General features: G+C 41.2%; 1 protein-coding gene and 1 long non-coding RNA gene across 3 annotated transcripts in view; one reads left to right on the forward strand and one right to left on the reverse strand.

Moving 5' to 3' along the window:
• Positions 1-25,123, forward strand: part of LOC123612118 (uncharacterized) — a 68,187-nt gene that overhangs the window by 31,016 nt on the left and 12,048 nt on the right. Inside the window, exon 2 of the long non-coding RNA XR_006719288.2 lies at positions 18,569-18,666. This is a non-coding gene — a long non-coding RNA (uncharacterized LOC123612118). The remainder of the gene's footprint in view (positions 1-18,568; positions 18,667-25,123) is intronic.
• The window catches only part of SLC1A1 (solute carrier family 1 member 1), a 60,245-nt gene that overhangs the window by 22,035 nt on the left and 13,087 nt on the right, over positions 1-25,123 (reverse strand). For both annotated transcript variants that reach the window (XM_074361625.1, XM_010967888.3), the window contains exons 2-5: positions 17,519-17,659; positions 3,258-3,350; positions 1,450-1,564; positions 245-287 (exon numbers count right to left, since the gene is read on the reverse strand). In XM_074361625.1, coding sequence (XP_074217726.1) covers positions 245-287; positions 1,450-1,564; positions 3,258-3,350; positions 17,519-17,659 — 392 coding nt within the window. The remainder of the gene's footprint in view (positions 1-244; positions 288-1,449; positions 1,565-3,257; positions 3,351-17,518; positions 17,660-25,123) is intronic.

Here is a 25,123-nt window from a genome sequence, read left to right on the forward strand (position 1 = left end):
CCTCCCCAGGTACAGGTCCTGCCATTTAAAAAAAAATTTTTGTTTTTTCATATGGAGGTACTGGGGATTGAACCCAGGACCTTGAACATGCTCAGTGTGCGCTCTGCCACTGAGAGATACACCCCCTCCACTTCCTGCCATTTTTGACGGGCTAGTTCCATTTCTTGGGTCACAGCAGGAAAAAAAAATTAATCGGTAATAGGGAAGTGGGGGGCAACTGAAGGGCAAAAGTTCTTGTTCTCACCTGCTGAAAACAGGCTTGGACAAGGTTCTCAGGGAACATATTTCTGTTGGAGACATGAAAAACAGTATTACGTTAAGGCAAAAGTAGGGTTTTGGGGGTCATACCCAATACACGTGGAGATGAGTATAATAGAATCTACTCTGGTTTCTCTTCTGGCCTCTCCTTTGCATAATACCTCCTTGTATTAAGATTTATTTTTCCCTGTGGAATTTCCACCAGGTGTAGAGAGCTCTCCTGACCAACTGTCACACTTAACTGATTCACTGAGTAGCATCATGATATGCTTGCTGACCCTGGTGAAACATTACACACACAGCTAAGAGGCTTCTTTAATATTCTGCACCCTTCTGTTTTCATCAATGTGAGTCCACCGCACTTGTTCCCAAATTCTTTATGCCAACTGCAAATGTCATTAAATTATTGAATTAAAAATTATGTAAATCAATGCAATATGAATGTGAAAAGGAAGGATTGGTTTCTATAAAAACCAAGCTGAATGCCTGGACACTCAGTCAAGGCAGGTGAGCCAAACTCTTGTGGTTACATTAGGTAACGGAAGAGAAGTGAAATGTAAAGAACAACTGGAAGGACTCGGCACTCAGCTTTCTTTGCAACTTCTAAGGGTTTTGTTGCTCCACTGAACCTGGGAATTGTAGATGACTCATTTATAAAGGCAGCCTAGGCAACAGAAATGATACGAAATTACAATCAGCTGACGCATTTGAAGAAAAGACCTTGGCCCTACATCAAGACAAAATACGTAATGCATATCTGTATCATTTTTTATGATTCTGTTTTAATTGCTGTTTTTTTTTAATTAACTGACCAATTTCCAGCCCTGATTCCAGCTTCAGATAAGAGGGTATCTTATGCACAATTTGAAAATGTGTTTCTTCAAGTATGCTTCAAAAAAGACCACCCAACCCAGCCCAGCATCTAAATGCAACAAGTATACTTTGTGCACATCTGTCCATCCTAATCCCTGACAGGAGCCTGTTCCTCCCACTCCCTCTTGAAACTGGGATCTTGCAAGCAGGACTGGATATGTAATTTGTGGGGTCCAAGGCAACAGGAAAATGCATAATAATTCAAAAATTATTAAAAATGTCAAGATGGCAACAGCAGAGCATTAAATCAAGCATGGGGCCCTGTGCAAGCACACGGGTCACGTGCCTCTGAAGTCACCCTGCTGGCCAGGCACTCACCTGATCAGGTCTAACATGGCGTCCACTGTACTGACTTCAGGGGTGCTGCCTGTCCGGTCAATTTCGGCCACTTTCTGGGTGACACCAGGCTTGATGCTCACCACCAGCACAATACCTGTGGCCAAGCATAGCACCCACAGAGCATTAAGAACCTCACAGGGCACCTGGCACTCCTTGTGCAACCATCTTGGAACCAGTAGGCCTGCTGGTCCCAGGCAGTACTGGGATTTGGACCCTGAGGTCTAACCAAAACTCTGAGCCTCAGCAGCGGCCTTAATTATTTTTCCATTTAAATGAAGCAGAAGGAACTCTTCCTGTGCCATTTTTAAAAATGAAGGGGCTGCATTCTAGAACTGCTTCTGGAAGCACCTGCTGATGAGAATACTCTTTTTCTGTTCTTTAGCTTGTGAAATCAGCCTAGAAAGGGGTTGGGGTGAGAATGATTCATTTTCCAACTAGGGCACTCATTCAACATCATTCTGTAACTCTTACCCCCAGATGCTGGTGATCTTCCTGAGGGTCATACAGAACAAGCTTTATCTTCTTTCCACGGACAAGCTTTCAAACACCTGGAAAGCTATCATGCAATCCATAAAAGGGTTTGGATTAAGAAGTGTTGTTTTGTATGACTCTTAGAGGGTGAAGGGATGAAAAATAGGCAGGAGTCCCAGAGAGAGAGAGTTCTTCTCACTGTAAGGAAGAACTGTCTGAACGGAGAGCATCTTAAAAGTGCCATTTTGGCCTCTGGAGGTAATGGGTTCCTCTTGAGGTGTCCAAGCAGAGGTGGGTTTTAGGAAAGACCAGGCTGTTTGACTGGAAAGGAGTGAAGAAGAAAAGGTAGGACTTCAGGATGCTAAATGGGTCAGTTGTGCTTGTGAGAGGGGTCACTGGGCAATACAGAGGCCGTGGATGGGCGTGGTCCACCGTTACCTCTCAGTGTTGCAGAAAAGATATGCACCCAACTTTTTCCTTTGTATTGGCCTCCCTCAGGAACCTCAAGAGATGTGGCGCTGGTTTAAGGCAGGGTTAGCCCCTCCTAGGTCCCCTGGACTAGTACCGCTAAAATCTCACCACATCCACATCAACTTTTATCAGTTCATTAAAGCAGAGCTGCAAAAGTCAAGCTGCTACATCTGAGAACACTTCCTTCCTCTCTTCCCACTCTGGGCATCCTTCTTAAAATGTCATACTAGGTCACAAAGAATGGCCCATACTTTCTTCAAAAAAGAGTGCCAACCATGTAAGAGCAACCTTATTCTCTTATTAGAACATTCTCTCTTTCAAGTGGAATTTAAGCCCCTTGATTAAACCAAGCATGGGGCCCTGTGCAAGCATACGGGTCACGTGCCTCTGAAGTCACCCTGCTGGCCAGGCACTCACAGACTCTGATAGCTCTTGGTCCTATGTGAAATTTGAAATGTACTGAAATGCTATCTTTCTGGAAATACTTAATAATTATACTCAACTCCACTCTTAACGATTAATTATCCAGTTTAAAGATTATATAAGCTCTTGGCTTTATTTCCTTCTATCCAATGATCCTGATAAGGCACAGAATGGTCACCCTCTTTCTGTTTCTTCCTAGAGACATTAATGAGCAATAGTACCATGGCTGAAATTCAGTCAATATTATATTTGTTTCATATAAAAGGCACCGTGCAGACTTCAAGCCAAAAAGCTTCACAGTAGTTTGACAATTGTACTTTCTAATTTAAAAAAAAAAAAGGTTTCATTTAAAAAAGCCTCTTTTACTTTTAAATGAAAAGTCACATTATACAAGGAAATAAGGATTCAGAAATAAATTTTACCTAGAATTACAGCAATGACAGTGGTACAGAAGTAATACACGACAGCACGCAGACCAATTTTTCCAGATATGTTGGAATCCAGTGCAGCAACACCTGAAAGGGAGGAGAAGTCAAATTACAGTAATTAAAAAAAATTAATTTGCAGGACTCTTGGTGATTCGATCCTCAAGGTGTGAAATAAAGAGCTGAGAGCTGTCTCTGCATCTGCCAGGCCTATTTCACACATTTTGTTTGAATAAATGCAATGGGCAAAAGAAGCACTTCCACATCCCAACTGCAGAACTAAGAGATGAAGCCCCCCTACCTCAGCCCATGGTGAGTGCTGTGTCTTTGGCTCCTCTTATGGGTGGTCATGAGACAGTCAGGAGTCCCCCTTCTGCACTGGCTCTAAGAACTTTATCAAGATTTGTATATTATATCACTCAACATCCTTTGGAATTCATTATCAAGGAAGATTTTACCTTGATCTTTTATCACATAATAAAAATCATGTAACTCATGACTATTTCCCTTTCTGCCTCTTCTGTCAGGAAGCTCAGAGTCAACTAAAAAAGGTAACTTTTCCATGTGATTATAAAAGTTCTATATATGTTCATTATAATTACCTGAAGAAAAGAGAAAAATATAAAGATGAAAACAAAAATCACTTCATGTCATCAGCCATAGTTAATACTCCGGTGAATTTTCCTCCAATTAGTTTTTTCTCAATTTTTTGTGAACACAGCTGAGATCATTTTATCATTTTTAATTATTTTATTACAAGCATATATTACAAGCATTTATCTTACTGTTACACCCTGTGGATACTTTTAAGGGCTACATGATCTGTTATGTGATTACACTAGAGTTAATTGATCAAATACTTAGTGACGGATCTTTAATCTCAGGGCCAAATTCAGTAATAAATCATAGTAATTTCATTATCCATCCTGGCTAGCATATTTCCTTCCTTTCATGATTTTCACATTGCTTTCACATTAACAATCTTATTCTGTTTGACCTGATTGTGAGACTCCTTAAAAATCTGTTTTAAGAAGTTAGGATATAAATAAAAATTTCTGAGAGAACAGGTATAAGAGACTTAGGACCACATTGTTAGGTATAGTTTCAGATGGTCTTTGGTTGCCAATAAAAAGACTGAATGTTGCCTGGCCTGAAAGGGTTGTACAGAATGCCAAGGAAGCTATGGAGGCAGGCGGAAGGCATACATCCCTCCTTGTTAGAAATCCTTGCCCTCCATCAAAGATGCTCATATACGTAGAGTCAAATGATGGAGCTCTCTAACTGGACTGCATCTATGTGGGACACGAGGCAAGTTGAGAAGCAACCAAATCATCTTCCAGCAAGCTTTCATCTGGAGATTTCAGACTACCCTGCCCGATTTCCAAAATGAGAATCACATTTTGAATCCAATCATCAGCAGAGAAAATGATTTTTTGAGTCTTCAGCACGCATGAGTTGTTCCAGAACTGCAAAACCTGAAGGACAAGGTAGCAGGAAAAATGAAGAGGTTGTCATGAGGCAACCCCAAGGAAAAGGTAGTAAATCTGCAGGCCATCAGCATGCACAGGTAGCTTTTATATTCACTCCTCGCACTATAAAAGGCCTATCCACTTTTTTAAGTGCCTAGGGGATTATGGTCTTCAAATACAATCATACGTGGTTGATGTACAGGAAAAATCTGTAAGGAAGCTATCATCATGATGATCACAGGACAAGTCATCTCTCACTCTCAACACGCCATTCCTCTGACTGTTGATTGCTCCTCTGGAAGTTTACATTTTGCAAGAAAGGGCTCCGGCCTCTTTAGCAGTCACACCAGGATGTTGTTAAGGGCTCATTCGTCAACCTCCGGAGCAAGATTGTGCAATTACCATATGATGGGCATGTTGCAACAGTCACATCCTAGAATAACCCTGAGGATAGATTCTATTTTCTTTCTTCGGGGGAAAAAAAACGCAGTTTGGTATGCTGAGCAGACTTTCTTTTCCTAATGGTAAAACAATTTTAAAAAATAACAGTTCCACAAGAAACAGTAATAATGACAACAATAACAACAAAATCAAGAGATACCGAAGGCCATAATTCAGAAACCAATAAACTATCTCATATTTAGCCTCATTTTCTTTAAAAAAAAAGGCAAACAATAATGCAAATATATAATAAGCTTGCTGAGTATATTATTTGATTATAAAATGAACCTATTCCATTTTTGACCTCTGTACATTATTCTGATAAACAATTATTATCTATAATAATGGTAGGTTAAAAGAGAGAAAATCACCAACTTAACAAAACTCCAAGTAACCTGTATAAGCACCTGCATTCCTGAGCTAACAGAAGATGTATTTTCAGGTACACTGTTCTTTGGTAGATATCCAACTTAAGTATCTCCCAACCCCTAAGGTGCTGGCAAGTGACAGGTGCACAGGCTGGCTGCAGAACTGTTCTCGGGTATGTGTTTCGTGCCCTCTCAGGATTTTCTTCCAGCAGTGAAACAAATTAAGTCTATGTGGGTAATTGTTCCCAGCATATGTTAATATGTCTTAATTTGTCTTAATGATTTTGCCATGGGCTGGTGCCTCTGCTTTTATTCCAGGTCCCAGCTGGCCATAAAGGGCTTCATAATAATGAGATTCTTGGTGGAAATATCTTAAAAAACACATCCCTCAAAGCAGTCAGCCAGCTCGTCTCTGCTGTAGTACAGCAACTCTCGTTACTTTAAGGAAGAGGTTTGTTCCCCATTCCTCAATCTACCTAGAATCTACAATTCTCCTGGATACATCAGAAATGTATTCCAATCAGCAATCATCTCTAGAGGTACCCACCTACTTCTCTAGCCACTGCTGATTGGGGGCAGAGCTACCCCCAAAATCCAGGCTCTTGGATGATTTATAACACAATTTTTAGGATGGGGGGGGGTGAGTGCCTTTAGGTTCTAAGGCCTGATGCTTCTCTTCTCTGGATCTCCAGTGCATTAAATAAGGTGCTTTATGAATCGTTACCTGCTTTCCATGTGACAGAACTGCACTTTTTATGGGTAGTCCTCTCCTTACAAAGTGATCCCATTTCAAAGATCTACTTCAGTGTCTGAGATTAGGAACTGGGCAGGTGGTCTCCTTCAAAACCACTCATACAGGGCAGTTTGGTTTGGTTTCCAGGGTGGCCAACAAAAATGCTTTCCACCCATAACAGACCTCCATGTGACAACATGTTTAGCATCTCAGTGTTTCTCTACCTTTTTTTTCATTATTGTGTGCTCCACAGCGCTTGTCCCTCCCCCAGCCTTTTAGACATTTTTCATTACCACTTCATGAAATTTTAATAGCCTAGACAAACCGCACATCTCTTCATGTACAAAATGTATACATGTGCTTTTTACATGAAAAGAGTACATCTCTCCCCCTTATTCCCAAGAACCAGCTTTTGCTGCCTTGGGGCCATATTGCTCCTACTGAAAACATGTGGACTAGTTTAATGGATGTTGTCCTGCAAATGGTAACTTAATCCAGACACTGGACTCTAAAGATGGTGCCTCTCCATTGGTTCCCCAGTCACACATGCTCGCTACAAGTGATCACTAGTCACGTGTAACTTGTGGCTACTGCAAAGGACAGGACAAACAGAGACCATTTCCATCATCGCAGGAAGTTCTACTAGGCAGTGCTTGTCTAGAATTCTGTCGTGCGTGGTAGAGTGAGTATGACATAATGGTTAAGAATATGGCCCCCATCACTCACTGGGAGGGAGGTCAGACGGCAGGTCCACCTTAGTCCCATATCAGTAAAACATCACTGTACTTTATCCTGGGGTTTTACTATAAAGAGCCCCCTGGATTCCTTGTGTTCAGGCCATGCTCATGCCTGGCGAAGTCTCAAGGACCAACTCTCCTTACAGTCCACTCCCAGAACTCAATTCTTTTGGAAGCTGACACCAGACCTTTAGGAGCTGACAAATGGGAAGGGACTGTGCACTGATACACTGCAAACCAGGTGTGACAGATCTCCATAGAAATCAAAGGTAAGAATTTAAAAACGTTCATAGCAATTGAACAGTAATTTTATGCCTGCTGAATGTAATAAAAAATAGGGCTAGCATTTTATGTCTTTGTCTTTTATATCTTTTTGTAGTAATGCATTTCTATTATAGTTTACAGAGATTATTTGTGACAGTTTGGAAATTAAGAAAACTGACCTTTCCCACCCACTTTAAAAACTGGATGCTCTGTAAAGCTCTGGTGCAGAGGACAGGTACCATGGGCTTTCAGAGCCCGAGGTGTCACCAGGCTGAGGGGACCAGGAGCAACTTGCAACGGGTAGCACCTGAATTGAGCAGAGAAAGATAAGCAGGATTCTGACAAAGATTCTTTGCTTGGCCATGCTTTTGTCAAGTTTCTAAACCTTCTCGTAGGCCCGTCTGTGTACTTTCTTGCAAAATCCAGTCTCAGCAAGAACCCTGCTAAATCAGTTTAACCAGAACCCCTGACCCTCAATAACTGGTCACCCTAGATAACTGGTAAGGTCCCTTAGCCTCCACCATCTCCCAGGTGATGTCTGATTACTCAGGCCTGTCTTTCACATGAACCTTGTTGGGTTGGTTTAGCCAGAATCCTCCTTGCCCATGATGTTTCTTCTTAGTAACTGTCCATCCCCTGATCCCCACCCTGCTTCTTGGCTATAAATTCCCACTTGTCCACACTATATTCAGAGTTGAGCCCAATCTCTTCCTCCCACTGCAAAATCCTATTGCATAGGTGGTCCCTACACCTAGCTCAATGGTCCTGACTTACCATCTTTAACAAGCGTCAGATTTTGTTTTTTTTTTTTTTCTTTAACAAGTCCAGTTACCAGTGAGTCCAGGGTTGCCCTTTTAAAACCAGGGACAGTTTTTGAGGCTGAGCTGTGGCCTAGAGCCAGGGATATAATCCAAGGTTGTCCTTGGAAGTTAGGGGCACATGCTAGCTCTTTAAGAAACCACCCTGGTGGGTGGGTATAGCTCAGTGGTAGAGCAGATGGTAAGCATGCACGAGGTCCTGGGTTCAATCCCCAGTACCTCCATTAACAAAGAAAAAGAGGAAGGAAGGAAGATAAAGAAAGAAAAAAAGAAAGAAAGCAAAGAAGGAAACTACAGTTGTTTTTCACCTTAGGAATAAGGCTCTGATGAACTGGGGTGCTGGCTCCTGGCCAAAGCAGTAACGATCTACTAGAATTTTTTAAAATACTTTTAATAAAAAACATTGCAAAGGAAGCAGTCCTCGTGGGCTAAACAATAGCATGTTTTAAAATAAACACCTGAGGGCAAGACTCCTCTGAGAGCTCTCTGATTAAGCTACCACCCACAAGAGAACAAAATTTCGTGACAATCTCTCTCCACCTTGTGATTAAGGTGTCAGAATTAACTCCATTATTGGAATTTTTTTTGGTCTGGTATTTGATGGTGCTTCACATCTGTGAAACAGACACATCATTCAAGAAGCTCATTGTTGCACTGGGGCATCCTCTCATCCAGATGACTCCTGTCTCTCTGCCACCAGCAGAGAGGCCACCAGCATGGAGAGAAATGAGTATAGGCTTAGGTGGGACAGCCTGGGCTCAAATCTCAGCCTTCTCCTCCCAAACTCAGTTTTCCCGTCTATAAAATGGAGGTTTTCAGTGCTTCTACCTCCTAACGGGTAATTGTCAGGAACAAAGTGAACAACCCCATGTTGTATGACTGTGCAGTGCCTAAAACAATTTCACTCGGTCAGCAGCCTCCATGATTACTGAATGAAATGATCAACATGAAGCGTGTCACGAGCATGTGGAAGCCACTTCACAAGTGTTAACTCATTCATTCCTCACTCCTCTGTCTATAATCCTTCTGTATTCCTTCATCACATGGCCACGGAAGAAATCGTTTAAAAACATAAGTCAGGCCATTTCACACGCAAGTATGAGCCTCCAATGGTACTTAAAACACAAGTTTCTTACGAGGCTACCGAGGTCCTGCAGGAGGAGCGCCCTCCGCCAGGCCAGCCCTCATCAAGCAGACCCAGCTCCCTCCCAGTTCAAAGTCTTTGCGCAGGCTCTTCCCTCTGCTGGATGGCTTTCCGCCCCCTTGTCTGACCACTTTGAAGTCTCTTCCTCCGAGCCCTCCCCTGCGTCTCCAGGCTGAATCAGGCTTCCCTGCTTTCCTCACCTGGCATCCTGTTCATATCATGTTTCACGATTATCATCAGTGGGCTCCTTATTTAATGTCTGTCTTTCTCACTAGACTGTAAGCTCCTTGAGGGTAGGGGACCTAGCTATCTGCCTGTTCACCAGTGTCCACCCACTGCCGACACACAGGCGGAGCTCCATAAACATGTGTTGACTGAATGAATAACCTAGTTATCTATGGCTGCCTGCCCCCAGATCCCTCTGCCCAGGCTCTGGGCTCCAGGCAGCAGAAGGTTCCAGAGTGGAACTTGAGACTGCATCAGTCCTAGATGCTGCCCTTATGATCTGCGTGATCTTGGAAAATTGGCTTAACTTCTCTTCAACCTCCTGTGTCATCTTTAAAGACAGAGGTAAGGTCCCACTTACTTTCATTGCTTTGCTATGAGGATTAAAGTCAAGTTCATTTCCCAGGGAGAACAAGACGGTATGTCTTCTCACTCTGTTGATCCAGGGCAGCCTGGATTAACACTCTTGGGACGTTAAAAGGGAAGAAAAGGCAGAGGGGAGCATGCAAAATATATTTCTGTGCATGCTTCAGCTATAACATCGATCTTCCTTAGAAACACTAATACAAAGAATTCCCTTAAGATAGGTTCTCTCACCCCCTACACTATTGTGTGAAGCAAACAAAATAAACTGGCCCTTGGCAAAACCAGTTAAAGCTTCTCACTTGCAGCCTTTGTCAGCAGGTCCACATATGATGTTCAAAACATCTGTCAAGAAGCAGCCGCTGGTCTCCTGGTTCTTCAGCAGTCCAGGAACTGTTGTAACTTTTTTTAACACCACAGAGGACGATGGTATTTATAGTTGGGACTGATTTTTTAGAAGACCCAATGTGCTTTTATAGGAGGCTTTTCGTTCAATAAGCATTAAACACATCTCAGACGATCTGAGGAGCTCAGATGTTCTCTTCAAAGTCCATGCTTTGACGTCAGGAGAGCTAACGGCTCAGTGAGACTTTTCCGGTTTTCTACCACAACCTAATTCTTATTGAACTCTCTCTTTGCTTCTCCTTATCTTATAAAGTTGGTAGCTCAGGCTTCTGGGTGGAAGCTGCTTGCATGCTGGGGAACCTAACAAACTACTGTCAGAGCAAGCCTTTTCATATTGTTTTCATTTCCAGAAGGAACACATTGTGTGTACTCACCTGTGTTGGCTCAATTCTGATACTGGCCCTGCAGCTTCTGATGCCAATGGAGGGGCTGTTTAGAAACTTCCAACAGCATCAGACAAAAAAGAGTAAACAGACCACAGAGCACTTTAACCACGCCATGACATAGTACTACCATTATTTTGACTTTACAATTGAGGACGTGTTAAGTAACTTGTTCAAGGTTTCAGAGCTAGTAAGTGGCAGAGGCAAGATTCAAAGCTAGGCATCTGGTTCCTGAGTCTGTGTTCTTAACCGCTAGGCTCTCCTGACCCTCTGTGATTGATACTGACAAAGATTCTCTGCTTGACCACACTTTAGTCACACTCTTGAACCTTCTAGTTTTAGCAAGAACCCTGCTAAGTCAGTTTAACCAGAACCCCCAGTCCTCAGTATCTGATCACTCTCCACATCTAAATCAAGTTCCTCATTCACCACCCTCAGCCCCACCCAGGGTGAAATCTGATCACCCCGGTCTGTCTTCAGCAAGAATCCTGTTAGATTGGTTTAGCCAGAATCCCCCTTACTTCTGAGGTTTCCTCTTAGTACTTTTCCATCCACTGATCCCCCTACCCAGCTGCTTGGCTATCAGTTCCCACTGACTCACGCTGTATTCATTCAGAGTTAAGCCCAATCTCTCTCCCATTGCAGTGGTCCCTCCATCTACTGTGATGGTCTTGAACAAAGTCTGCCTTAACAGTTTTGTATGTCATTGAATTTCCTTTTTGAACAATACTTCCCCACCTGAAGCTTGTTCAGGGTGTCCCTTTGGAGAAAATGGCACAGGTGAGAGGTGCTGCTCTCACTTGCTTCCCCTTACCTACAGGCTCAGGTTCAGACCCCTCAGGAAGGCACACAGACCCCATGAAGCCACCCCTCACCCCCAGGTGTGCAGCGTTCCGGGCAAAGTCTCACTGTCCTCCCAAGATACCATGCCTTCTGCTGTTTTCTTCTGCCTGGAATGCTTGCCCCACTTCATCTGATTCCTATCTTTTCTTCAAAACTCTATCCCAGTGTCCCCTCCCCATCCGCATTCCTTCAAAGCACTTATCACACAGCACTGCAATATACTCTTCCTTTCTTGAAGGACAGGACTTCTCTTCATATCTTGTGTGCCCATCACAGAGCCTGTGACATTGAAGATGAAAGAATGAATGAACGAACAAATGAGCCTCCTAGGTCCATGCATTCAACATAGGAGGTTCTTTAGAATCCCCACGTGGTTTCGCACTCATTTTTTTCTTTCTTCTTTTTAAACATAAGAAAAGTATACACATTTATTTAATACAAGTTTTACGTGACATTCATAAAGAATGAAGTCCCAAAGAAATAGCAGAACCTACTTGCTTTTACATTAGATTGACAAAGAGAGGCAACTGTAGAGAAGTGACTAAACTATATGAGGGTCACTCTTTTCTTTTTTAAGAAACAAAACCAGGTTACATCATAGTCAAACAGAGCTGTGACCGAGTCTAGTACTGGTTTAGGCAGCAAGCAAGCTCATTCACGGTGGACTCTCTGGGCTTCAGTATGTCAGAGACTGAAGCAGGGATTATTTATCTCTTGCCACTTTTCTCTCTATGACTGTAGCAAGTGTCACACTCATTATGGGAACTTCACTCCTTATGCACACAATGTGTCCCTTCCTTCCTTGGAGAAAAGGCATCGTAGAAATCCAATTAATATAACAAGACCTCTGGCTGCAATAGCTGTGTTCAAACTCAAAAATTTCTTGCTGGTCTTCGGGAAATGATTAATTCATGTGTGCAAGGCTGTTTAGGCCATCTTTCTTGCCTGGTTCCCAAACACGGCTGGAAAAAGAGGAAGGAGGCACTTCTGGAAATGCAGGCATAGCCCAGTGGTTCCAGATGTTCTAAATGAGGCAAGATGTTCGTCCTCAGCCTGTATGACTTTAAGCTCCAGCGTTAAGTTTTAAATTTATAATCCATCTTGAAACAGCAGTTTTCGTAGAGACAGAACTATATTAAAAAACCACCAAATTTCCGAAAAGCATGCATACTTTTCCCCCATAGCTACTTAATCACAAGCTGTGCCACCAAATGATACGTGCATCTTCAACTCTCAATACTTCTCGTCAACAAGGGGGCTTACAGAGAGGGCTAGCAGAAGACCTGGTGTCCATGACCAGAGGGATGGCAGGAACTTCACCCGTCGTAGGGTTAGTCTGTTTTCACGCAGTTAAAAGTGTTTGCTGAATTAAACTGAACCTGTTTCAGGGAAGCACATGGCACGGTTCTTTCCACTGGAGGGTGTGGGATGGCTTCCAAGTACACAGCCACTTATGAGTAAATTCATCCCTTAAAAAAAATGCCTTTCCCAGCCCAAAGGATCCAAGTAAAGTCACCACCCGAAAAGCCTGAATTTGAAAATGGGGTTTTCCAAATACTTGCGATTGCACTCTCTCTGCTCCATCCTCCATTCTTCAGTGTCTCTTCAGGACATTTACATTCATCACTTGGTATGAGTAATAATTGCTTGGTATGTTGGTCTGTCATTCAGATTCCATCTCAACTAGACTGTATCCTGAGAGTTAGAATCCAGTCTTATTTTTCATCTGCCATTTTTTGCAAATAAATGTTTCATTGGCAACATAGCCATGCCCGATCATTTACATATTATCTATTGCAATCCATCTATGACAAGCAGTTGGGCAGCTGGACAGAGACTGTATGGCTCAAAAAGCCTAAAATATTCACTATCTGGCCCTTTGCAAAAAAAGTTTCCAGATCCCTGCTTGAAAGGAAACCTACTCACATATATTCTGTATCTGGCTGTTGTTTAATAAATACTGTTTATATCTATGCCTTGGTTAAAACAGTAATGGAAAATCTTTGCCCTTAGAGTTGAGATCAAATGATTGTAATTCCAGCTTCTCTATCAGGGGAGTAAGACCGTATCCTGGAAAGATGCTCAGGGACTCTCTCAGAGTGGGAGCCCAGGGGCTATTCCATTCCTGTGCTGGAGGCGCAAGTCATTATAATTAGGTATTAAAGAAAATGTGACCTGAATTTAAACTCACTGGCTGGTAAGATCTGGACCAGGATTTTCCAGAGCCATTTCCCTTGCCATTTCCCTGGCAGTTTGATATAATACAGCTTACAGACCTAAATGTTAATGGCCCAAACATAGATATTCTGCATATGGGACGAGCATGTCCCTCAGGATGTAAATTATAGGCAGGATTCTGTTAGTGCCTATACTATCTGCCTCTGAAAATGCTTGAGATTATGTCTACTTGTGCCTTCTCTCTTGCTCTTTTTTCTGTTTTAAAGCAAATTCTAGACATTGTCATTTCATAGCTGCACAATTCCATAAGCGTTTAAAAAAGGAACATTTTCTTACATAACTAAATACCATTATCACCACTAACAAAATTATCAACAATTTCTTGATACCATCTAATAGCCAGTCTATACTCAAAGTTTTCCTGATTAATGTGACATCCTCATCATCCTTTTTAAAGAAGAGAGATTCTTCCTTTTTAAAAAATAGCTACAAAATAAGTACTTTTATGTCAGCAGAGGCTTTCATGGCAAAGGTTTTGTTCCTACTTGTTAATTTGGCAAGAGAATTTCCTTCATGCAGGAGCACAGATTATTAGTCTCAGGTCTCAATTTTGCCGTCTCTTCCTCTAACTTACGTATCCTCAGGGCCCTCACTCAACTCCCCCCAGCTTCCAACATGTATTGTCCTTTGTACTAATAAGTGTATAAAATAAGCTATTGATCTGCTGGATTTATAAAGGCTTTCAAAACTTGGAAACTGTTCTTCCTGTGGGTTTTCTACAGCCATCTTCCACTTTACCATCCTGGCTCTGGGCTGGGTGAGGAGGCTAAGGACCACAGCAGGGTTTGGGGGAAGGATCACACACCAGGTAAAGGTGGTACTGAGCTGCAGGGATAGGAGAAGAGATGGGGAGGAGAGGAGTAGTGAGACTACCAGAGGCAAGAGGAGGAGCACAGAGCAGAATCCATCCCACTGTCTTCTAGGGAGAGAGGGAGGGAGGGAGGAAGGAAGGAAGAAAATACAAAACAAAAATAACATGTATTTGCCTTGAAAATGTAAAGAAACATCAGCGAATCACTTCTTTTTCTTTTGTTACACATCTAGTCATTTTGATCCCAACTTTAAAAATGTACATAAATTTTATTAAAATTTGGATTGTACACAATATCTTGTGTAATTTGTTTTATCCTCCTACTTTGTATATTAGGAACATTTCCACCTTCACTAAATGTTTTCCAAACAAAAATTTTAATAGTTGCATAGACTCCTAACTTATGGGTACAACACACATTTAGATTGCTTATAATGAATCACCATTATTTTATTTATTTATAGTAATTTGGGGGGAAGGTAATTAGGTTTATTTTATTTATTTATTTTAAATGGAGGTACTGGGGGTTGAATCCAGGACCTCATGCATATTAAGCACTGAGCTATATACTCCCCCTTAATCACCATTATCTTTTTTTAAAGTTACCCTGACCATCCTTGTACCTAAATCTTTGAACATATCTCTGATTATTTCTTTATGATAAATTCATAAAAGTAGAAATAAGTGGAAAGATCAGAACACATTCCAAACTGCCCCCCAGCAAGTTTGTTCCAATTTATACAGTAACTAAAAGCGTATGAATGAGCCTACTTTCCCATAACCTTGCTTAAGTATTATTATTTTTTCTTTTAATCTGACAATTTAAAACATGAATATAGCATCAATGTTACCACCCTACTTTGTTCATGTTCCTTGAATCTTTGACCATTTTATCACTTTATGTCAAAAGAATAGGCAGTGGTTCTGCTCTGTAATTCCTGGTTAACTGAGGGGATTTGGTGAAGGAAAAATGTAGAATGTCCAGACCTGTGCTACACCTTCAAAAAGCAGCTGGGCTATGTGAGTGGAATGTTGAGGGTTGCAAATTATTTTCCCAGGTTATCTGCAAGGCTGAGCTAGCACCCAAAACAGCCAAACTGCAAAAATCTCACTAGTTATTGACTGCCAAGAGCAGTACATATTTTCAAACATTCAATATTCTATAACTAGTGTATTCATACATGCACTGTTACCTTTTCTTCTAAAACCTGGTGTACTGCATGAGTTTTGGATTTGCTGCCTAATCTTCCATAGCTTCGTCCATAGACATGAGTACTAATCATTAAGTAGTTTATGAAACTTTTGCAAGGGCAGGCAAAATACAGTATATATGTAAAACTGTGAACACTCTTCTTGGAAGAGAGTCCAAAGCTTTTATCATGTTCTCAAAGGAGCCTAAGAATAGATTAAGAATTTTTGATATGGAGAAAATTCTATGGGGTTGTAATGGCAATGCCTACATGGGAAAGCAACTATGCAAATAAGTAAAGTGGATGAGGCATTAGGCAATAGGGAGCGGTGGGGACTGTGACATCCTCAAATGCATTTGCTCCAACTAAACACAGTAGCTATTTCTCAGCTCCATACCACTGCTGGTGTATGAGAACATGGGTCCATTGTTTCCTGATCTTAATTATTTTCAGAGGAAGCCAGAAATCTGGATCCTTACATGAAGTCTTCCAAATTTTAAATGCTTACCAGTAATTTAAAGTTAAACAAATAAAACAAATATTACGTGGTACAAACAACTGTCTTGTGATTTGGCCCTCTGGCTGCAGGGCCTAAAAGAAGCCTGGCATTTCAAAACATAATATATAAATAAAAGTAATTAAAAACTCTGTTTAGGTCTATGATAAGCCAAGAATACCAAGACGATTTAAGAACAAGGCTCTCAAGGGACTCTAGTATAAATGGAGTTTGGCCACCACTTCAAAATTTCAGTGGCCAAACTAAAACATAAAAAGAAAAATAGGTAAAAATAAATAAAAGAAAATTTAAAAAAAGAAAAGAAAAAAAAGTTCAACGACTAAATCTGCAGCTCAAGCAATGCAGTTACTGAGTGCAGCGCATCCTGACACCAACTCTCTCTTCCCCCAGCCAATGTCCAGTACTCTACATAGATCAGTCCTAGGACTCTTCAGTGGCAGCGATGGAAAATGTTCTAGAAGAGTACATATCAAGAACCCTAAGTGCATGGTTGTATAAAACAGTGATTTTCAAGCTGGCAACACTAATGACTGCCACATTTTACCTACTGCGAGAATGAGGATAAGTACAGGAAACTATGGAATGCACAGAGACGCTTTCCATACCCAGACAAATGACATTTTTCTAAACCAAATTAATCTCTATCTACATAAGGGAGCTTGTTCTTTAAAGGGGCCCAGTAATGTAATGATCAATAAGGGAAAAGTCATTTCCAAATTCAACTGTATCACAAGTTCAGATTTTAAAATACCAGACTTTTAAAACATGGTGCCAACTCATCATTAAACCTTTCCCACAGCATGTAACTGCTGGTCCCCTGAGCAAATTTCCAGGGCAACTATGGAGCAAGTTCTGGGTTCCGGGCAGGAGTGGACATGAGTGAAGGGGTACAGAGCACTCGGAAGGCTGCTACTGAGAGGGTAGGGGCAGGACGGCTACAGCTGAGAAACAAATGAGTTAACTACTGAAAACATGATCAAAACTGACAACCATATTTTGCCTGAGGACATTGGCTGACATTCTGATGACCAAATACACCTTTCTTTTCTTCCTTGCAAGCAATCATATGGCTGATCAAATGAAGACTTGAGCTGTGGCGGACAGTGCTACAGGCAGAGCAATGCCACTTTGTGAATAATGAAATATTTCACTCAAGCAAATATACACTTTCCAAGTGAGGGGTGTGTGTGTGTGCGCGTGTGCGTGACGTACCAAATGCATGTAGACTTTTTCCATGATAAGAAAAGAACACCTCAGGTGATATGATGGCTCCTTATATAATCATAGAGAATATGAGTTTTCAAGGTACCTGTAATCATGCTGGATATAATTAATGGTAAAATGACGAGTTTCAGCATTCTCATTAGAATCTCTCCAGGAAATGAAAAGTAGAATTTCTCCAGGTTAGAGAGCTTGCTGTATTCTCGAACCAAGACTCCTGTGGCAATCCCTAAGAAAAACAAGGATTGGAAAGAAAAGAAGAGAAACATGATTGAGTTCTTCTGTATACATTTCTGTGGAACACTACCCCCTCCAAATGCAAATTTTAATGTGAAGAAAAACAATTTAGATGATCTCCCACGAGTTTGTAAATGTTAGACTTAAAAAACAAATCACGTTTTAAAAGATAATGAGTAAAAGTATACATTATTCAGTAAATCTGTAAAAAGTATAGTTCATGTGAAAACTTTTTTTTCTTCCCCTTCAATTATATTTATTATGACAAAACATCAAAGAATACTGTGAGAAAGAAAAAATATTTGTCTTAACCCAATATAATTTTTGTTTTTACACACTATTTTTAATCTTTGTCTACCTATAGATAATCTACATATGGTATAGTTTACATATCTGTATTTTTTCTGATACTCATTTTATAATTTTTAATGATACTCTACACAATTTTAATAATTTTAATAGCAACATAAGATTCCATTGGTTTGATAAATTTACCACATTGTTAACTGTGCTCTCCAATGCTTTGCATTCTTTTCAGTTATTTCTAGAGAATGATGTGTTGAAGTTTGTCTGATCAAGAGGCTTTTTAATGACATTTCTCATCCCGAGAACCTTGGATATTGAGGCTTATTGTTACGTGAGTGTAGGGAAATGTTCATTATCAAGAAACATTATATATTCTCCAAAAGCTCGCCTTAATAAGATGTCGATATGAACTCCATCACTTGTGATGAATTTGACAATTTTAAGTATTTCTTCTCTATCCTCTTTCAAATGGTTCTAACAACATCTAGTTGCCCTACTCTGCCCCACCCCTATGCACCCTCACTCCATACTACCTGTTATTAACCAAGAAATTAAATGGACTAGGATGACTCACACATCTTTTTTCCTTTATCAGCCTCTGATGGATGACATCCTATTTGGAAAGAAAATGACCAGAGGGCAGGAAGATTCAAGGAGCATATCCCTGAATATGCTGATTCACACATTCAAATGGTTAGTGAAAATTTTAGTTATTTTGGCACAGTTGAAAACACTAGGGCAAATGAAAAGAGCTGTAATCAATATTAGAGCTTTCATTTAAATTCTAGTATACTTCTCATGCCTACTAGTAGACCAAATAGATGAACTTCATAAGATACATTTGTGTAATAACCTCATCTTCAGCTTATTTTTATTTTTCTACTTATTCTACCTTTGCCTTTATCTCTTTATACATTACTGAATGTATTTCTGATCATTCTAAATTATTTTTGGAACAAACACAAACACGTAGACATCTGTCAAATCATAGCTAAGACAAGAAAGACCCCCTCCCTATTATCAATCCTATTTGGTTCATATTTCAAAACCTCGTCTGAGAGACTCCTGAATGGTTAAGAACACCAATGATTCAAAATGTTCTAAGTGAATTTAAAAAGCATGTTGTGCTCTCTTTGACTTAATAAACTGCCTATGTTCAGCTGTTCTATATGGAACTATATTATGCTGTAAGGAGACTTTGTAATGGTCAATGCTTCAAACAAACAGAAAAAAACCAAACAGACATTCTCTCTCATACTATTTAGGCTGCTTCAAGTAAATTTTTGATTTGTACAAAAAAGAAAGGTCTGTACATAAAAATAAAGGAGATGTGTCTGTGGTTCAAAACCAGCCACAAAAGCACTCTGTTGAGTAGCAAAAGAACACATATGGTTTATATTACTAACGATTAACTGTGCCTCTAATCATCTCTACCCCAAGTGAATGCAGGTGGTTAGAAAGAAATGTACTTGCTATTTTTCAGCCGTTAGCCAGATATGGGTGTTTAGGGGAGAGAAGAGTCACCACAGGAGTCATCTGAAAGCAACCAAAGGTGACAAGCACCATGAATAGGTTACTATATTTAGTAATGAATGCTTTCCATCAAGCTTGTTCTTGAAGTTGAGTATTATAAATTATACTGATTCTTTTTTTAATTGAAAAGAAGAAGAATATAAATACCAAGCAAGACCGGGAAAAGCAGTTGGGAGATTCACTCTGGGCCAGAGATGTCATCCTAGGACCCTCAAGAACAAGAAGTGGCTGGTGTTACACTTGTAAATGAATGTGCTTTACCTTGGTCTCAAACAAGTTTGTAAAAATGAGATGCAGGATAAGAAAAATCACTGGAGGATTTTCCAGGTTCCAAGATGAGGTCAGGATTTCACAGGGCACAGTCTTTCCCTATCCTTTTCTAGAGTCAGAACCTTATACTGGATTAAGGAGCATGGAGAGGTCTTGATAGGCAAAGGCTGCTGGGAATAAGTTCCAGCACAGGTCAGACACACATGGTAGGGCCACTCCCAGAACCAGAGAAGATGAAGATCATGAACCTCTCTGGATGGTACAGCTTTACAGAGACCCGCAGCAGAGCCAACAAGTAAGCCTACGGGTCAAATTGTTCCCTAGACCTCTGTAGCCCCCCCTTAATTACCAGGAACTCATTCTTGGGCTGCCTTCACCCACCCATGCAGGAAGATCCCAAGCAGGTACTGAGGCAGCATGGGAAGAATACAGTGTTAGAAGAGCAGGCTCTAGTTCTGGTTCCACCACTTACAAGGCGCATAACCTGAGCCATGACTTTAACTTCTCCCATTGTCAAGAGGTGGGATTGGAGATGAGGCAAAAGGTCCCTTCTATGCTGTGATCATCTCTGAGCCTTGGTGTCCTCAGCTTTAAAATGGGACCATAAAACCAGCTCATTAGCTCCTAGAGAAGTGGCCACGCTTTCTCCAGTTTTTATGCAAAATGTAAGCATGTTGGTAAATCAGGGAAGGGAAAAACTAGGGAGAAACAAGACCTCAGCTACAGATTTATTCTCTAAGTTCATGTTCAAAAACTTAAGTTTAAAAGAGAAGACACACACAATGTCATCTCTTCATGTTCATGTTGTCTCAAACAGCACCTGTGAGTCTAGCAGCCCTATTTTGGAGGTAATGGGGTAATTTTTTTCTACTAAGTTTATAGAAAGTTATTGTTCATGAAGTAATTCTGGAAATCAAAATAAAAGAAAGAAGTCATACACAGTTAACTATACTAACCTAGCCACTCCTTTCCCCTTGCCATTTTCCAGATCCTACCCAGTCTTTGTTCTTATGTATGTGGGTTTTTTTTTTAATAGTTACAAAAATTAATCCAGGGATAAGTAGCTGAATTGCATTTGATTCAGATTTATGAAAACAGAATTGCTCCTTTTTTAGGTTATTTGCAGAAAGGAGATTAAAATCTTCTGTGGTTTTTAATCAAAGCCCCAGAATAGTACACAGATTGAGTCTATCTTGATTAAATAAGAATTATTGGCAAAGGAAAAAATAGTTTTAATCATCACTGAAATAGTTATCTATCCATGCCATCATGCTATGCACTATTTTAAACACTAGATTAAGCCCCTCAGGAGCCAATCTAAGATGAACACTGACAACCGAAAAATAAAAAGTATGGAATGAATAAGTTATTAACAAATGACTATGTGCATCTACTGAATAGATGGGAAGCTGGTTCCTCTATCTCATCCTTCCACTGAAATACATCTGTCTCTTTTTCTCATCTTTTTCCTTTGAAGCTGAGTAGCTCCACCAATGCAAGCTCCTTACATGAACTTTGGCTCAAAAAACAGATGCCTCTGTATCTGTAAAGATTTTATTTTTAAGCCCTTAGAAATATATTTACTGCACAAGCAATATTATAACAGCTCTAATGGAAATAGTGCAAAAATTCACACACTGTCTCATCAACTCAAATATATGCAATTTCCAATTGTACATTGTTAGTATATAGAAATAAATGCTTTTGTGTGTGTGTTAATTTTGTATCTTACAACCTTGCTAAATCACTTACTAGTTTGGGGAATTATTTTGTACAGTCCTTGGGATTTCCTATGTAGAAAATGATGAATAAGGACATCTGTGAATAGGGACAGTTTTATTTCTCTCCAATCTATGTTCTTTATTTTTCTTGCCATATTGCACTGACTCAGGCTTCTAGTGAGATACTGACTAGAAGTGCTAAGAGTGGACATCCTCATTTTAAGGAGAAAGTATTCAGGCTTTCATCACTAAATATGATGCTAGTGGTAGGTTGGGTTTTTGTTTTTGTTGTTGTTTTTTAAGAATTCTTAAAGAGTTTGAAGCAAAAATTCAATTGTGGTCCATGCTTAATTTTCTTTTCCCTCTCTCAGCCTTTAAAGCAGCTTATGGCTAAATTTAATTATTTTCCAAGTATGTGGTTATTATCTAAACTTCTTCAAATGTTTCTGTAATGCTATGAATTCAATAAAACCTAGCTATGAGTATATACTGAGTGCATTCAGGAAATAGCTAAGGGGCATAACAGATAAAAGGCAAAACATTCATTGTAACTGCCAGTCAATATCCACTGTACCTGCTGTTAACAGCATACCTCCCAACTCTCAAACTGTTTCGGGTGGAGATGAAGCTGTAACTAGTTCAGAAGTTGGGGGAAGAGGATGGGATGAAGGAGTGACTTTGGACTGGTCCATCAGATAACCACATTCCCTCAGATCCAAGAGAGATTATGGAATGGTTATAGGACCCAATTATGACTGCCTGAAACTCAGGCTAAGGCTGCAGAGTCTTGTTTGAACAGATAGAAACTTTCTCTTTTCTGCTGGGTATAAAGCAGGTAAATGGAAACCTTGAGCTGTGCTAGGAGCTATCTCGCAGCCAATGAGAATGTCTTGACTGAGAATAGAAACAAGACAAAAGTGCAGGCACTATACGTAAAGAGAGAACAGGACGGAAGGATACCGTTTGAACCCCTGAATCCAGCTGTACCTGAAACCAGTTAGTATTTCGGAGCTCTTAAGTTATCTGAGCCATAAATTCTACGCCTCATCCCCCACCTTTCTGCCTTAAGCCTGTTTAATCGGGATTTTCTGTCAAACCTCCAATTAGAGTTCTAAAATAATGAGGGGAGAGAGAAGGTGTCACTAATATTTTGGGTGCCTCCTCCATCAACCACACTTGCCCTCTTTGCATGGAAGGCTGGCTGATGTGAGGACAGGGCCTTCTGGTCACGGGGGCCAGCGGAATGGGTCCATGGCACAGAGCAAGGTGGGAGAGTGGTCACGCTGGTACATAGTTACAGAGGTTGCAGGAGTCATTATACCATTTACTTCTTATAATGCCAATAAGCAGAGACCACCAGTGTTACCAGGCATCATCAGACTAACTTCTCTGCAGTCATTCAGACAGTGTCTCTTGTCGACACTTCTTTTTGGTAACTATGTCCTGAGAAAACCTATTAGCATGGCGCTTAATGCCATAGACTCTGTGCTAGTTACACTCCCTTTGCCCTTTAAATTTATCTCCTATCCTTCTTTGCCCTGCGTTGTCCTGGGAGACTGATCTCTACCAACTGTGTAACCCGTGGTTGCTTGCCCTCCTTGCTTAGCAGGGTTTAGCCAAGGAGAGGCACTACCTGAGAATCTTAAGACAGAGAGAGACAGGTCAGGGTGCTTGCTGTCCTCATTCCCACCCTGTCCCGCCACGGTTCTGGTAGTGTTATATTCTTCTGTGGCCAGACAGGTCCTGTCGTGTGGCCCCTCTGCACAGCTCCAGCCCCTCCTGGACTGTGATAACACTGTTCTCCCTCCCCTTGTCCATTCAGGCATAGAGGAGCTGACAGTTTCCCAGTTATTAGCCCTGGGTGCCTCACCATCCATTGGTGGTTCCCTTAACCCCAACTAACTCTGTAAACAGTCCCTTGATTACATTCTGTTCAGTTAACCACTTTAGAGTGAGTGTATCATGGGTTTCCCGCCAGGCCCCTAACTGGTACAGGCCCTCACATCCTCATCATCATTGATCCCATCATATCTAGTCAAAGCAAACTCCTTGCTATTTCTTAAAGATGCTCCTTGCTTTTGTGTCCTTGTTCACACAGATCCCCCTCCTAGGAAAATCTTTTCACTACTGTTGCCTAGTGAACTCCTACTTACCCCTCAAAATGTAAAGTGTTACCTCGTCTAGAAAGCCTTTCCCAGGGTCTCTTCCCAGGTAGAATGAGTCTCTTCTCTGGACCCCGCAGAGCTTCATGTGCATCTATGACCTCCTCTAATGGACCTCTGTCTCTTCTCCACTCCCCATCTCTAGTTCCTGCGGCATAAGCACTGCATGCTACTTCTGTACCACACAATGTCCCAAGCACCGGGCCTGACACTCCACAGGTGTTTGATCAGTACCTGCTGCATTGACCAGAACCAGGAATGTATTACAACTGCTATTTAACGCAACTGCCCAAGATGTCACTGCATTGTCGACTCTTTACTCATCAAACCTGATTACAAAAGGCAGGAGGAAGTAGCTGAGAGAGGGTGTCATTAGCAGAGTGTGAAAACTAGGCCACAGGAATGTGGGTACAAGTTCTGCCACATTGTTCCAGGGCCATCAAATCAAATATGGCCTCTTTGTAGTTGACAGTGGCTACAGTACTGCACCCCTGAGAAGTCAGGTGCCTGGTTCCTATACTGTGGGACTTCTTCCAGGCTTCTGGGGCCCCTGCAGTCCAAAGACCCCTTAGGTTCAAGTGGGAATAATGCTGCTTATAGGACCAGCCCACAGGAATCCAGTCTCTACAGGAAGCATTCAACTGGCTGAGAAGCCCAGCTCATGAGTGACTCTTTCAATCAGGGAACAGCCAGACTCTTGCTCTCCCGCTGAGCTGTGTCAGTCCCACATCTGTGTGTTTGGGTTATTTCCTGAGATAGCTATCTATGACCTGACTTGTGGGTTCTAAAATCTCCCATTTTCTACCTGTTGGATTTTTAAAATTCTATTTCTTTTTTTCCCTCTTAAAATGGTTCCTATCTGCTAAATTCATGGGTGATTTCACCCATCAGCTTGTTTTATACATTCCTGTGAAAGATCTTCCTCTACCTTGTGATCACACTCCACTCTTTCCCCTCCTTGGTCTCCAAGTCCTGAAGGAATGACAAGCCTCCTCACTCAGACTTCAACAGTTTGGAGAGGCCCTGGAACCCTTTACCTGAAGGACACACCTTTTCCTCAGGTTTAACACCAGATTAACTGGGAACATTACCTGTTTGCAATAACCAGTTTGACAACTCCCATAAACACCTTCCTGGTTCATTATACACTCTTAGGAAGGTTTCTTTCCATCTGTAAAAGACTACCCCACAGCGAGTTTTAGGAACAATTTGAGAGCAGGGAAACAGATGGATGTCTAGGAGAAAGAAGGCAGCCAGTCATCCTGGCATTTCTATACCTGTCACAAGCCAGGAATTCCCAGCTTGATGAACCCTGCACCCAGAATGCTAAGACTGAGTAGCTGGGACTCCCCAACTTCCTCAGCCCATCCTCACCTCTGCTTCAAAAACTTTTGTCACCCTGAACTCTATTCTTGCCATGCTGCCTGCCTACCAACTATTTACCCCTCTCTCCTAACTTCTGTG

The sequence above is a fragment of the Camelus bactrianus genome, chromosome 4 (assembly GCF_048773025.1).
Source record: "Camelus bactrianus isolate YW-2024 breed Bactrian camel chromosome 4, ASM4877302v1, whole genome shotgun sequence".
Lineage (NCBI taxonomy): Eukaryota > Metazoa > Chordata > Mammalia > Artiodactyla > Camelidae > Camelus > Camelus bactrianus.